This window comes from Salvelinus namaycush, chromosome 37 (assembly GCF_016432855.1).
Source record: "Salvelinus namaycush isolate Seneca chromosome 37, SaNama_1.0, whole genome shotgun sequence".
Classification (NCBI taxonomy): domain Eukaryota; kingdom Metazoa; phylum Chordata; class Actinopteri; order Salmoniformes; family Salmonidae; genus Salvelinus; species Salvelinus namaycush.
This window is the reverse complement of record NC_052343.1, coordinates 26,370,482-26,384,727: the sequence shown is the minus strand read 5'-3', so window position 1 is coordinate 26,384,727 and position 14,246 is coordinate 26,370,482. Positions and strand designations below refer to the sequence as shown.

Sequence of the window (14,246 nt, the reverse complement as noted above, 5' to 3'; positions counted from 1 at the left end):
TTTTTCTCAAACCAGACCAGAGGATAGAGGTTGCATTCATACACAGCCCCTCCATTCAAACAGCGATCACAAAATAGTGCCATGCACTGCGGGTGCTACTGAGTACTATGAAAACACCATTGAGAGTCTGTGTGTGTGTTTTGTGGGGAGTCGAGTGTGTATGGGGTGAGGGTGATATTGTGTGCGTGAGTGAGTGTGTGGGGAGATGGGTTGAGGGGTCTGTGTGCGGTACAGTCACATTGTGCCATGATGCTGTTATATAATGGGCTGGCTAGTGGGATGTCAGACATCTCAGACAGAGTTCAGTGTGTCAAATCGGAGGGCCTGTTGTCCGGACCTCTGGCAGTCTCTATGGGGGTGCCACAGGGTTCAATTCTCGGACCGACTCTTTTCTCTGTATACATCAATGATGTCGCTCTTGCTGCTGGTGATTCTCTGATCCACCTCTACGCAGACAACACCACTCTGTATACTTCTGGCCCTTCTTTGGACACTGTGTTAACTAACCTCCAGACGAGCTTCAATGCCATACAACTCTCCTTCCGTGGCCTCCAACTGCTCTTAAATGCAAGTAAAACTAAATGCATGCTCTTCAACCGATCGCTGCCCGCACCTGCCCGCCCGTCCAGCATCACTACTCTGGACGGTTCTGACTTAGAATATGTGGACAACTACAAATACCTAGGTGTCTGGTTAGACTGTAAACTCTCCTTCCAGACTCACATTAAGCATCTCCAATCCAAAATGAAATCTAGAATCAGCTTCCTATTTCGCAACAAAGCATCCTTAACTCATGCTGCCAAACATACCCTCGGAAATCTGACTATCCTGCCGATCCTTGACTTCGGCGATGTCATTTACAAAATAGCCTCCAACACTCTACTCAGCAAATTGGATGCAGTCTATCACAGTGCCATCTGTTTTGTCACCAAAGCCCATATACTACCCACCACTGCGACCTGTATGCTCTCGTTGGCTGGCCCTCGCTTCATATTCGTTGCCAAACCCACTGGCTCCAGGTCATCTATAAGTCTTTGCTAGGTTAAGCCCTGCCTTATCTCAGCTCACTGGTCACCATAGCAGCACCCATCCGTAGCACGCGCTCCAGCAGGTATATTTCACTGGTCCCCCAAAGCCAATCCCTCCTTTCCTTCCAGTTCTCTGCTGCCAATGACTGGAACGAATTGCAAAAATCACTGAAGTTGGAGACCCATATCTCCCTCACTAGCTTTAAGCACCAGCTGTCAGAGCAGCTCACAGATCACTGCACCTGTATATAGCCCATCTGTAAATAGCCCATCCAACTACCTCATCCCCATACTGTTATTTATTTTTTTGCTCCTTTGCACCCCAGTATCTCTACTTGCACATTCATCTTCTGCACATCTATCACTCCAGTGTTTAATTGCTAAATTGTAATTAATTCACCACTATGGCCTATTTATTGCCTTACCTCCCTAATCTTACCTCCCTTATCTTACATCATTTGCACACACTGTACGTAGACTTTTTTTCTCTATTGTTATTGACTGTATGTTTGTTTATTCCATGTGTAACTCTGTGTTGTTGTTTGTGTCGCACTGCTTGCTTTATCTTGGCCAGGTCACAGTTGTAAATGAGAACTTGTTCTCAACTAGCCTAGCTGGTTAAATAAAGGTGGAAAAAAAAGTGTCATTTTTACCCAAACTATTTTTTCCCCAGGGCATTCAGTCAGTCCATTCCTGCATGCGAGGAGGTAGGATTGGAAAGATGTGTGTGCTTTGTGTGTGAGAGAGCCCTGTGAAAGTGAGAGAAATATGGAGATATAAAAAGAGGTGGAATGAGAATGAAAGAAAGAAAGAAAGAGAGAGTAAATAATAAAAACCCGAATTCCACAGAAAAAGAGTGGTGTTTGTACTATTTGGCTGTACAGCACAGTACAGTACTAGGCCTAGATCATTATAAAACAGCAGTGCAAGGGTTCTAAAAACACTACCGCAGTAGTAGTACTAGGGATGGGGAGAGGTGGAGAGGGAAGGGAGTAGACTAGAGGGTGGAGAGGGGCGGGAGAGCGCTGCATGTAATCCGACAGACGGGGGCTACCCGGCTCACACTGCAGCTCTCGTGCTCAAACTACTACTACTGGACTCAGATGACCTACATCACGCGCCAGGAGAAAAGGAGAGAAAGGGGGCGGAAAGGAAATAACCAAATAAACAAGACGGCATCTTCAACATTATCCAGTGTTTTCAACCAATTCTATGAATGCATGTCAGTTTGTTTACGCATCACGTAGTGATTGAAAAAACGCATTAATGCAGTTGTATCTATGTCTCAGTGTATATATTGTATTCGAAATGCAAGTTCAATTGACAAGGCCGACCTAGGCTGTAGCCTATAACGTCACTCTACTCCCGACTGGTGGCCGACAATCCAAATTGCAATAAAGTAGCGTTTCCTACTACTGGGCTGCGTTCAGTACGAAAAACAGTAGAGTAACGTTCAATTAAACGAAAACGGGGGTACTGAACGACCAATTAAAATACGGGGAGGGGTTGTGGATGAAACGGAGCAAACGTACCTCAAAGTCTGTTCAATAAAAACGGCCAAAGACTCCAGCCACAAGACTGCTAAATAGTTAATCAAATAGCTACCCAGACTATCTGCATTGCCCCTTTTTGCACTAACTTATTTTGACTTATCACATAGCCAACGCTGCTGCTACTGTTTACTATCTGTCACTTTATTCCTATTATACATTATGTACATATCTACCTCAATGACCGTATACCCCTGAATATCGACTCGGTACTAATATAGCATAGCCAAGTTATCGTCACCCATTGAGTATCTATTATGAATTGTATTATTACGTGTTTTAATTTTCTATTATTTCTCTCTGCATTGTTGGGAAGGGCCCGTAAGAAAGAATGTCACTGTTAGTCCACACCTGTTGTTTACGAAGAATGTGACACATTTGATTTGAACGTTTTGGGGGAACGTGCGGTTCAGTACAAATCTATACGAAACGTAGCAAAGGTTCAATCGAACTGAACACACTCTTGTACTCAAGTGACAGACTGTTACAACAAGACAATCATCTGTATCAAATGCACGGTGAGTGGTAAAATTGTAGACTACCTCTGGAAAATCTGTATTTTGATGAAAGTACTCTGCCTGCAGCATAGGCTCTTTTTGTTATCTTAGGCCCCCCATCTAAGAAACCTATTGCAGCCCTCATCCTCCACATACAACACCAGTTCTGCCAGTCACATTCTGTTAAAGGTCCCCAAAGCACACGCATCCCTGGGTCGCTCCTCATCAGTTCGCAGCAGCTAGCGACTGGAACAAGCTGCACAAAAACACTCAAACTGGGCCGTTATATCGCAATCTCTTCATTCAAAGACTACATTTTGGACACGCTTCTGACAGTTGTGGCTGCTTCGCGTGATGTATTGTTGTCTCTACCTTCTTGCCCTTTGTGCTGTCGTCTGTGCCCAATAATGTTTGTACCGTGTTTTGTGCTGCTACCATGTTGTGTTTTCATGTGTTGCTGCCATGCCATGTTGTTGTTTTAGGTCTCTCTTTGTTTAGAGGTTGTGGTGTCTCTCTTGTGATGTGTTTTGTCCTATATTTTATTGTACATTTTTAATCCCAGCCCCCGTCCCCGCAGGAGGCATTTTGGTAGGCCGTCATTGTCAATTAGAATGTGTTCTTAACTGACTTGCCTAGTTAGATAAATAAAAACTATTATTCACGTGTTGATTTTATGATTGATTTACGATAGGTGGCAACAACGAACAAGTACTAACAGTCGAAGAAGATACTTCACGTGTTTCCGCTTCCGGGTTCTGAATTCAGAACGTCGTGTGAACGCCGCGCTAACAGAAAGTTTGTTAACAGCAGCTTGGATTTATTATGTATTTCAATCTTTTAATATTAACGTTTTAGAATATAATTGATATAAGAGCATATATTTACCTGTTAAGGACGAAATCGTCTGGTTGGTAAGTTGATCTCACCGCACGGGGGAATCAGACTGTTGTAGCTTGCTACAAGAGTTCAATGCTAGCTAGTAGTTGAGACATAGCTAGCAAGTTAGCTAGTAGTTGAGTCCCAGTTAGTTAGCCAACACTGGCAAAAATCTGTGTTGACAGGTGAAATGTGAACAGGCAAGGGAAACAAAAACAGCAAGCGTTTGTTAACTTGGCAAGCAAACTAACCATAACTTTTAGTAGCTAACTTAACGTTAGCTGGGCAGATAAACGTGACGTTGGTCTGTTTGTCAACTTTGCTGATCGTCTATCCATGCCACTAAGGTTAACGTTAGCTACTTGGCTAGCTAAGAAGTTTGTCTGTTTCTGTGTGTTTGTTTGTTTACCGACAACCATTGCGTTGTAGACGATGTCTCTTCCTAAACGGGAGGTGGAGGAGCTGCGGCCCTGGGTGGAACGGACCGTGAAGAAGGTGCTGGGTTTCTCTGAGCCTACTGTCGTCACTGCGGCCCTGCACTGTGTAGGCAAGGGCCTGGACAAGAGGAAGACCACAGGTGTGTGTGAGAGGGGGATTATGAGGGCAGTTGGTGTGTGACATGTTACACTGAAATGATGGCAGAAAAGCTGTGTTGTATGCTGTCTGTTTTGTTAGCCTATTTTTCCAGAACGTCTGTTTTTTGGTGGGTCTGACTCAAAGAGATAACTGTTCAGCAGTCTTTAAATGTTGTATTTGACCCTTGACTCCTAACCTTTGACCCATCAGACCAGCTGCGTCCATTCCTGGATGAGTCTGCCGGTGGGTTCGTGGAGAGACTATTTGAGGCCCTGGAGGAGAGCCGCAATTCCCGTGGGAACAAGGGTGCTGGGGAGAGGAACCGCAAGAGAGACCTGAAGGTAGACCTCACCACACACTGCTGCTGTTGTTGTACCACACGTTCCATGTTAGCTACTGGTTACAACCTACAGGTTATCTACATGTCTAGACCATAGAGATGGAACACATTAACCTGTAGCCTGTAACCAGTAGCTACCTACATGTTTAGACCATGGAGATGGAACAGATATCGGAAGGGATTGAATGGGTGTAAACAATAGGCTAGGTGAGGTTCTACTATTATCAGAGATTTCAACTCAGTAACTCGTTTATCTACAGAAAGTAATTGTCTCAAGGCTTGATCTTTATTATGTTAGTGTCATACATATCTCCCCTTGGGAGCAGGAAACAGTGAGTGGATATTCCCCAGGAGGTTGTTTAAATTATTGCAGTGGTTAAATTGCTTGGCTGTGCCTCTGGCTAAGCCTCAGGCCATTGCCACCTACTGATGTTCCCCCAGGATGTCTTTGGTGATGAGGTGGAAGTGGGTGCGAGGCGGGACGTCCCTGAGGCAGGAGATGGTGTGCCGGTGAAGAGGAAACGTGTCCCCCGCTTCGAGGAGGTGGAGGAACCAGAGGTCCTACCTGCACCCCCTACTGAGAGCCCTGGCATGCTCACTAAGATACAGGTAGCCACACACACACACACACACACAGACAGAGACCCACATACACACTGTTTCCCATATAAAAAAACACATGTACCAAGATCCTGCTTCACATACAGACGTGTCACGATCCTTGTGTAATGAATCAATGTGTTCATTCTTTCTCTCTCTCTCTCTGTCCTCAGATCAAACAGATGATGGAGGCTGCCACCAGACAGATAGAGGAGAGGAAGAAACAGCTGAGCTTCGTCCCAGTGTCTTCCCAGCAGGTGAGACTAATCTTCCTCCACTCTCTCCCTCTCTTGAAGGATTGGCTTTTCTCCTCCTTATAAATGAAAAGTGTAGATGTCTGACAGATATTGTGGACTCGTGTTGTTACTGTCTGATCACAATCTCTTGTCCCCCTCCAGAGGCTGCCCCTGCCCACTCCCCAGCCAGACCCTCCTTTTGCCTCTCGTTTTCTCCCTGCTTCCTCTGCCCCCTCCTCGGGCTCGGCCACGTCCATCGCTCCCTCCCAGGCAGCTACTTTCATGAACGATGCCATCGAGAAGGCTAGGAAGGCTGCAGAGCTGCAGGCCCGCATCCAGTCGCAGTTAGCCATGAAGCCTGGTATACTGGGAGCCATTGGGAACACTGGAGGACCTCATAACCTGGTGGCGCTGGCCAACCTACACGCCATGGGGATAGCACCACCGTGAGTATAGCATACACCACAGACCCGGCTTTAGACACTTCCACAAATACATGTCATACTACAGGGAGGCTTAACACATGTATGTCATCTGAGTTTGTGTGTGTGTTGGGTGTAGGAAGGTGGCGGAGGCCCGTGAGTCAAACAAGCCGGCCCCTCTAATTCTGGATGATATGGGTCGGACCGTGGATGCCAGCGGCAATGAGGTGGAGCTAACACACCGCATGCCCACGCTCAAAGGTACAACACTCTCCTCTACTGTCACAATCAGCATGCTCTATTCCCCGATCTTCAGTCACCTGTCTGACTGTTCATTCATCTCCTCCCCACCCACAGCTAATATCTGACTGTGTTCATTCATCTCCTCTCCATCCACAGCTAATATCTGACTGTGTTCATTCATCTCCTCTCCATCCACAGCTAATATCTGACTGTGTTCATTCATCTCCTCTCCATCCACAGCTAATATCTGACTGTGTTCATTCATCTCCTCTCCATCCACAGCTAATATCTGACTGTGTTCATTCATCTCCTCTCCATCCACAGCTAATATCTGACTGTGTTCATTCATCTCCTCTCCATCCACAGCTAATATCTGACTGTGTTCATTCATCTCCTCTCCATCCACAGCTAATATCTGACTGTGTTCATTCATCTCCTCTCCATCCACAGCTAATATCTGACTGTGTTCATTCATCTCCTCTCCATCCACAGCTAATATCTGACTGTGTTCATTCATCTCCTCTCCATCCACAGCTAATATCTGACTGTGTTCATTCATCTCCTCTCCATCCACAGCTAATATCTGACTGTGTTCATTCATCTCCTCTCCATCCACAGCTAATATCTGACTGTGTTCATTCATCTCCTCTCCATCCACAGCTAATATCTGACTGTGTTCATTCATCTTCTCTCCATCCACAGCTAATATCCGTGCGGTGAAGAGGGAGCAGTTCCGTCAGCAGTTGAAGGAGAAGCCTGGCGAGGAACTGGAGTCCACTATCTACTTTGATGGGCGTGTTAACATAGCACCCGCCCAGCGAGCCAAGAAGGGCTTCAAGTTCCACGAGCAGGGACGCTTTGAGAAGATCGCCCAGAGGATCAGAACTAAGGTACCAAATCTGACCCCTGACCTGTCACCTTCCACCTCTCACCATAGCCTTTTATTATTTTGAAAGTGTTTCACAACAATTGATCAATCCACAGAGAGGGAAAAACTATTTGTAGAGTGTAACATTAACTGCAAAATGGAAATGAAACAACCAAAACCACCTCCGTCCTCTGTCCAGGCCCAGTTGGAGAAGCTGCAGACAGAGATCGCCCAGGCAGCCAAGAAGACGGGGATCCAGGCCTCCACCAAGCTGGCCCTCTTTGCCCCCAAGAAGATGCTGGGGGACGGGCAGGTGCCCATCATTGAGTGGTGGGACTCGTACATCCTCCCCTCCAACATTGACCTGTGAGTCTTTACACATTTAATCCCCACTTTAGTCATCCTAACATCTATATCCAAGTTGTATACCTTTTGAAGAATTGTCATGAAAGTCCTCTCTCCACCATTTTCCAGATTTCTTGTTGTGCTGATCACATCTCTTCTCTCTCAGATCCACAGATACCAATTTTGTGGCGATGGAGTTGTTTGGAGTCACAAACCTGGTGGAGCACCCTGCTCAGATCAGCCCCCCAGGTAATCACACACATCCCTTTGATGTTACTTTTATGTCAAGGTCCCAATAAGGGCTCCTGGATATTAGTCAGGGGGTTAGATTCATCTCACCCGGTCGCCCGTGTAGGCGTGTTTTGCATGGGCTGAAAGTTGACTGCGTTCGATATGGAACGGGGCTGCCGCTCAGGTGTGACCCAGGGGACATGTTCAATGCCCACGGCGAAGTCGGCTCAAAACAAAAGTGACCTAATTAAGCGTGTGGAGTAATGACTAGGATTCTGTTTTCACATGACAAAGGGTTTGGTTTTGATGGAAACCCTTTATCTGCCTTCCAGATGAAAACTAGTTTGAAAATTCAAACATATTTGATGTAAAAGAGATGTATGTTTCTGAACGATGCGTCGTGCCGCCTTGTTGACAACCTGACCGAGAGGCGTAGACTACTGTTCAGTTTGAGAAGGCCGCTCTAAGTGTTGGTCTCCCTCTCTCCAGTGGACACAGACAAGCCAGGAGTGACTCTGGGAGTGTACCTGACTAAGAAGGAACAGAAGAAGCTGAGGAGACAGACTCGCAGGGAGGGACAGAAAGAGCTACAGGAGAAGGTCCGACTGGGGCTCATGCCCCCCCCAGAACCTAAAGGTAGGATCGAGACATGGGCTGTTGAAGTAATGCTGCTTTTCTCTTCAACGTTTTACTGAGTGGTAGTCCTGTTAGAGGCCTGTGTTCCTCCCCGTTTTAGTGCATCTCTAACCTTGAGTGTGTTTGTCCCGTCAGTGCGCATCTCTAACCTGATGAGAGTGCTGGGTACGGAGGCAGTACAGGATCCCACTAAGGTAGAGGCCCACGTCAGAGCACAGATGGCCAAGAGACAGAAGTAAGTCAAACCACTACACATTTCTCTCTGTATTGTCCCCTCTTTCTCTTACCCCTCCCTCATCTATTAACCCATTCTCCTCGCTCTCTCTCCCCCTCCTCTCTCTTTTCTGCCTCCCATCTATCACTGCTCCTATTTCACCCACTTCCTGGCTCACCATTTTTTCCCCTTCCCCATATGACATCTCTCACTACATAACCAGCTGTCTGTGTGTTTGTCCTCAGGGCCCATGAGGAGGCCAATGCAGCCCGGAAGCTCACAACCGAGCAGAGAAAAGAGAAGAAGGTGAAGAAGCTGAAAGAGGACCTGAGTCTTGGAGTTCACATCTCAGTCTATAGGTGAGTTAGGGTTATTCTCTGGATAGCATAAGGTTTTGTGTGCATGTTATAGTGTTTAGGTAAGTCTCTGTGCACATGTAACTATTTACGGCTTAGTGTGTCCGTGTGCCTTTCCTACTCATTCGTACTTGCTCGCTCACCCCCTCGCTTTCCCTCAGGATCCGTAACCTACACAACCCGGCTAAGAAGTTTAAGGTGGAAGCTAACGCCAACCAGCTGTACCTGACGGGCACCGTGGTGCTACACCGAGACGTCAACATGGTGGTGGTGGAGGGAGGTGAGAGAGGGGTGGATGGAGGGAGGGAGGGAAGGGTGTGAGGGGAGAGGGACCATATTAGTCTCTTTAAATGGGGTCTACTTTCACTGAGTCTGAACCATTGAAGTTGCATTTAATTACCATGAATTACTCATGAAAATCTCATAACATTTCTTATGACTTGTTGCTGTAAATGGGTTCTTCTTTACCCCAGAGTTAACTACATGACTGAGCATGCATGTGCTGTTCTCTCAGGTCCCAAAGCCCAGAAGAAGTTCAAGAGGCTCATGTTGAGCAGAATCAAATGGGAAGAACACAACTCCAAGAGAGATGGTGAGAATTTAATTTATATATACAGTACCAGTCAAAAGTTGGACACCTACTCATTCAAGGGTTTTTCTTTTATTTGTACTATTTTCTACATTGCAATATAATAGTGAAGACATCACAACTATGAAATAACACATATGGAATAATGTAGTAACTAAAAAAGTGTTTAAAAAATCAAAATATATTTTAGGTCTTAGATTCTTCAAAGTAGCCACCCTTTGCCTTGATGACAGCTTTGCACATTCTTGGCATTCTCTCAACCAGCTTCATGAGGAATGCTTTTCCAACAGTCTTGAATGAGTTTCCACTGAGCACTTGTTGCCTGCTTTTCCTTCACTCTGTTGTCCAACTCATCCCAAACCATCTCAATTGGGTTGAGGTCGGGTGATTGTGGAGGCCAGGTCATTTGATGCACTCCATCACTCTCCTTGGTCAAGTAGCCCTTACACAGCCTGGAGGTGTGTTTTCGGTCATTGTCCTGTTAAAACAAATGATAGTTCCACTAAGCCCAAACCAGATGGGATGACGTATGGCTGTAGAATGCTGTGGTAGCCATGCTGTGCCTTGAATTCTAAATAAATCACTGACAGTGTCACCAGCAAAGCACCATCACACCACGACCTCCATGCTTCAAGGTGGGAACCACACATGCGGAGATCATCCGTTCACCTACTCTGCGTCTCAAAGACACGGCAGTTGGAACCAAACAAACTCAAATTTGGACTCCAGACCAAAGGACATAATGGTTTAATGTCCATTGCTCATCTTTCATGACCCGAGCAAGTCTCTTCTTACTGTTGTCCTTTAGCAGTGGTTTCTTTGCAGCAATTTGACCACGAAGGCCTGATTCACGCAGTCTCCTCTGAACAGTTGATGTTGAGATGTGTCTGTTACTTGAACTCTGAAGCATTTATTTGGGCTGCAATTTCTGAGGCTGGTAACTAATGAACTTATCCTCTGCAGCAGAGGTAACTCTGGGTCTTCCTTTCCTGTGGCGGTTCTCATGAGAGCCAGTTTCATCATAGCGCTTGATGGTTTTTGCGACTGCACTTGAAGAAACTTTCAAAGTTCTTAATTTCCGTATTGACTGACCTTCATGTCTTCAAGTAATGATGGACTGTCGTTTCTCTTTGCTTATTTGAGCTGTTCTTTCCATAATATGGACTTGGTCTTTTACCAAATTGGGCTATCTTCTGTATACCCCCACCAACCTTGTCACAACACAACTGATAGGCTCATAAAATACTAAAAACAGCAACAAATCAACTCCAAGTGATTGTAATTTTTGCAAATCTGTTCCAAAGTAGTCTGAACATAAGAGATGTATACAGTGGCAAGAAAGTATTTGAACCCTTTGGAAATACCTGGATTTCTAAATAAATTGGTCATAAAATGTTCTGATCTTCATCAAGGTCATAACAATAGACACACTGTCTGCTTAAACTAATAACACACAAACAATGATACATTTTCATGTCTTTATTGAACACACTGTGTAAACATTCACAGTGCAGGGTGGGAAAAGTATGTGAATCCTTGGATTTAATAACTGGTTGACCCTCATTTGGCAGCAATAACCTCAACCAAATGTTTTCTGTAGTTGCGGATCAGACCTGCACAACCGTCAGGAGGAATTTTGGACCATCCCTCTTTACAAAACCTGTTTCAGTTCAGCAATATTCTTGGGATGTCTGGTGTGAACTGCTCTCTTGAGGTCATGCCACAGCATCTCAAATCGGGTTGAGGTCAGGACTCTGACTGGGCCACTCCAAAAGGCGTATTTACTTCTGTGTTTTGGGTCATTGTCCTGTTGCATCACCCAACTTCTGTTGAGCTTCAATTGGCGGACAGATAGCCTAACATTCTCCTGCAAAATGTCTTGATTAACTTGGGACTTCATTTTTCTGTTGCTGATAGCAAGCTGTCCAGGCCCTGAGGCAGCAAAGCAGCCCCAAACCATGATGCTCCCTCCACCATACTTTACAGTTGGGATGAGGTTTTGATGTTTGTGTGCTCTGCCTTTTTTTCTTCACACATAGTGTTGTGTGTTCCTTCCAAACAACTCAACTGTAGTTTCATCTGTCCACAGAATATTTTGCCAGTAGCGCTGTGGAACATCCAGGTGCACTTTTACAAACTTCAGACGTGCAGCAATGTTTCTTTTGGACAGAGGTGGCTTCTTCTGTGGTGTCCTCCCATTAACACCATTCTTGTTTAGTGTTTTACGTATCGTAGACTCGTCAACATAGATGTTAGCATGTTCCAGAGATTTCTGTAAGTCTTTAGCTGACACTCTAGGATTCTTCTTGAGCATTCTGCGCTGTGCTCTTGCAATCATCTTTGCAGGATGGCCACTCCTAGGGAGAGTAGCAACAGTGCTGAACTTTCCATTTATAGACAATTTGTCTTACCGTGGACTGATGAACATCAAGGCTTTTAGAGATACTTTTGTAATCCTTTCCAGCTTTATGCAAGTCAACAATTCTTCATCTTAGGTTTCTGAGATCTCTTTTGTTCGAGGCATGGTTTACATCAGGCAATGCCTCTTGTGAATAGCAAACTCACGTTTTGTGAGTTGTTTTTTTATAGGGCAAGCCAATCTCCAACATCTCCAATCTCGTTTCATTGATTGGACTCCAGGTTAGCTGACTCCTGACTCCAATTAGCTTTTGGAGAAGTCATTAGCCTAGGAGTTCATACTTTTTCCAACCTACACTGTGAATGTTTAAATTATGTATTCAATATAGACAAGAAAAATACAATTTGTGTTATTAGTTTAAGCACACTGTTTGTCTATTGTTGTGACTTAGATGAAGGTCAGATCAAATTTGATTATCAATTTATTCAGAAATCCAGCTAATTCCAAAGGGTTCACATACTTTTTCTTGCCACTGTATGTGGTCGTATACAAATGTAAGCATGGTTTGAAATGATTGTTGTAGTCAAATGTTATATCTGTATGGGCGTCTTGTGGTCAATTTGCAAATTATTTGTAATTATGTTCTGCCCCCCTGACCATCTGCTCAAGAAAAAATGTGCCCATAGCTGAATCTAGTTGATGATCCACGCTGTATGTCTTACTGTTTATATTACATAATACTTCACTGTAGTTGTTGTGGTTCTGAATCCGTTTTCCTTTCTCGTCTGTCTGTCAGATCCAGATGCAGACGATGAGACCAAGAAGAACAACAGATGCAGCCTGGTCTGGGAGGTGAGTGGTTAACCATTACATCTTATTTGACTAACGCTCCAGGAGTGTAATGCATGCTTCATATAATAATCATGTTCATCTTGGACAACTGGCTTCTTTAAAATGGATTGATTGTATAGACTGATCTAACCTTGTCTTTCTCTTTCTTCCCGTGCTGTTTTCTCTCCTGCCTCCATCTGTCCCCTCTCCTCCTCCATCCTCCCAGGGCACGGCTAAGGAGCGTAACTACGGGGAGATTAAGTTTAAGCAGTGTCCTACAGAGAACATGGCTAGAGAACACTTTAAGAAGCACGGAACAGAACACTACTGGGACCTGGCTCTGAGCCAGAGCGTGCTGGAGAGCACTGATGACTGAAGGGAGCGCATCACTAGAGCTGAGGAGGCAGAAGGATCCCTTACCACTGACCCAGGGTCCGATAGTTGTTCATCCTCATAATGGTTAGGAGTTATCTGATCCTGGATCAGTGGTGAAGCGCATTGTTACCTCGTTCACCAGAGACATGCAAAGGTCAGGGTGATTGTACCCCTCTTACAGATACATTCACAACCCCAACCCAGCCTTGTATGGCTGACTGCCTGCCTGTTATTGTGTGGTGACTTGACTTAAGACAGGGAGGGAGACGGATTGGGAGTGAATGAATGAAAGGAAGTGCTGGTTAGAGAATGGATGAGGGCGTAGATTAGGAGGGATATATGGTGTGTATAGATATTGAGCGAGGTGTACACTGTTCTGCAATCACATTTTGTGGAAGAGTTGATAACTGTGAGACCATCTTTCTAGTAGTTAGGATGTCATTCAGTCTGTCAGTTGCTGTGTGTCAGTGTTTAATACTATGTCTGACATCTCTCCACTGTGTGAGTGTTCTATAGCTTGCTATTGGCTTCTCAACCTGACTACAGTTCCTGAGTGTAAGCCCAGCTGTGGTCCAAATACAGTTTTGAAATATTGCCGCAATGTACTATTCCCAAGCAAAAGCCCTGTTTCGAATAAACAAAAACCAGTAACTAAAGACTATGAAACGTATGAGATCGTACATTTGACTATTGTTTTTGTGTAATGTTTTTGGCCATTTTATTTTTAAAGAAAATTGACACAATTGTTTTTTGTGGAATGACCATTTAGTCAAATATTGACTGACCCAAAATTGTTTTCTTTTCTTTAGCGATGTTTGTTTTGGATAAAGTGTCTTCCCCTTATGTTTGATCCTGTATATGTTGTCAATAAACACATGCAGGACAATACAATACTTTTTAATGAAAAATGAAAGCTTTATACCTTTGTGCATTTTTTAAATTATTTTCAGCTGCTGCATTGGATTTGTAACACGGTGAGAGGTACCAATTTATAATGCTTGCGATTGGATGCAACCAACTTTTCACATATAGGCCCCTTTCAGGTTGTAAATATTGGTCAAACTGTTGAAGTTG

At 44.7% G+C, this 14,246-nt stretch overlaps 1 protein-coding gene across 1 annotated transcript; it reads left to right on the top strand.

The window, feature by feature from the left end:
• The first annotated feature begins 3,835 nt into the window (after nucleotides 1–3,835).
• Nucleotides 3,836–14,058, top strand: LOC120031165 (U4/U6 small nuclear ribonucleoprotein Prp3-like). The gene is made up of 17 exons (XM_038976769.1): nucleotides 3,836–3,986; nucleotides 4,381–4,528; nucleotides 4,738–4,868; nucleotides 5,309–5,476; nucleotides 5,641–5,724; nucleotides 5,866–6,149; nucleotides 6,265–6,386; nucleotides 7,071–7,258; nucleotides 7,436–7,602; nucleotides 7,748–7,830; nucleotides 8,302–8,448; nucleotides 8,584–8,683; nucleotides 8,908–9,021; nucleotides 9,180–9,298; nucleotides 9,533–9,610; nucleotides 12,763–12,818; nucleotides 13,024–14,058. The coding sequence occupies exons 2-17, from the start codon at nucleotides 4,384–4,386 to the stop codon at nucleotides 13,171–13,173; spliced, it is 2,136 nt and encodes a 711-aa protein (XP_038832697.1). The 5' UTR covers nucleotides 3,836–3,986; nucleotides 4,381–4,383; the 3' UTR covers nucleotides 13,174–14,058.
• Nucleotides 14,059–14,246: the final 188 nt, after the last annotated feature.

Excerpts from the sequence above, each read along its gene's own strand:
- LOC120031165 (XM_038976769.1), top strand. The coding sequence starts at position 4,384 with ATGTCTCTTCCTAAACGGGAGGTGGAGGAGCTGCGGCCCTGGGTGGAA. Across the intron at positions 4,529-4,737 it reads GGACAAGAGGAAGACCACAG|ACCAGCTGCGTCCATTCCTG; the intron begins GTGTGTGTGAGA and ends TTGACCCATCAG. Across the intron at positions 6,387-7,070 it reads CCGCATGCCCACGCTCAAAG|CTAATATCCGTGCGGTGAAG; the intron begins GTACAACACTCT and ends CTCCATCCACAG.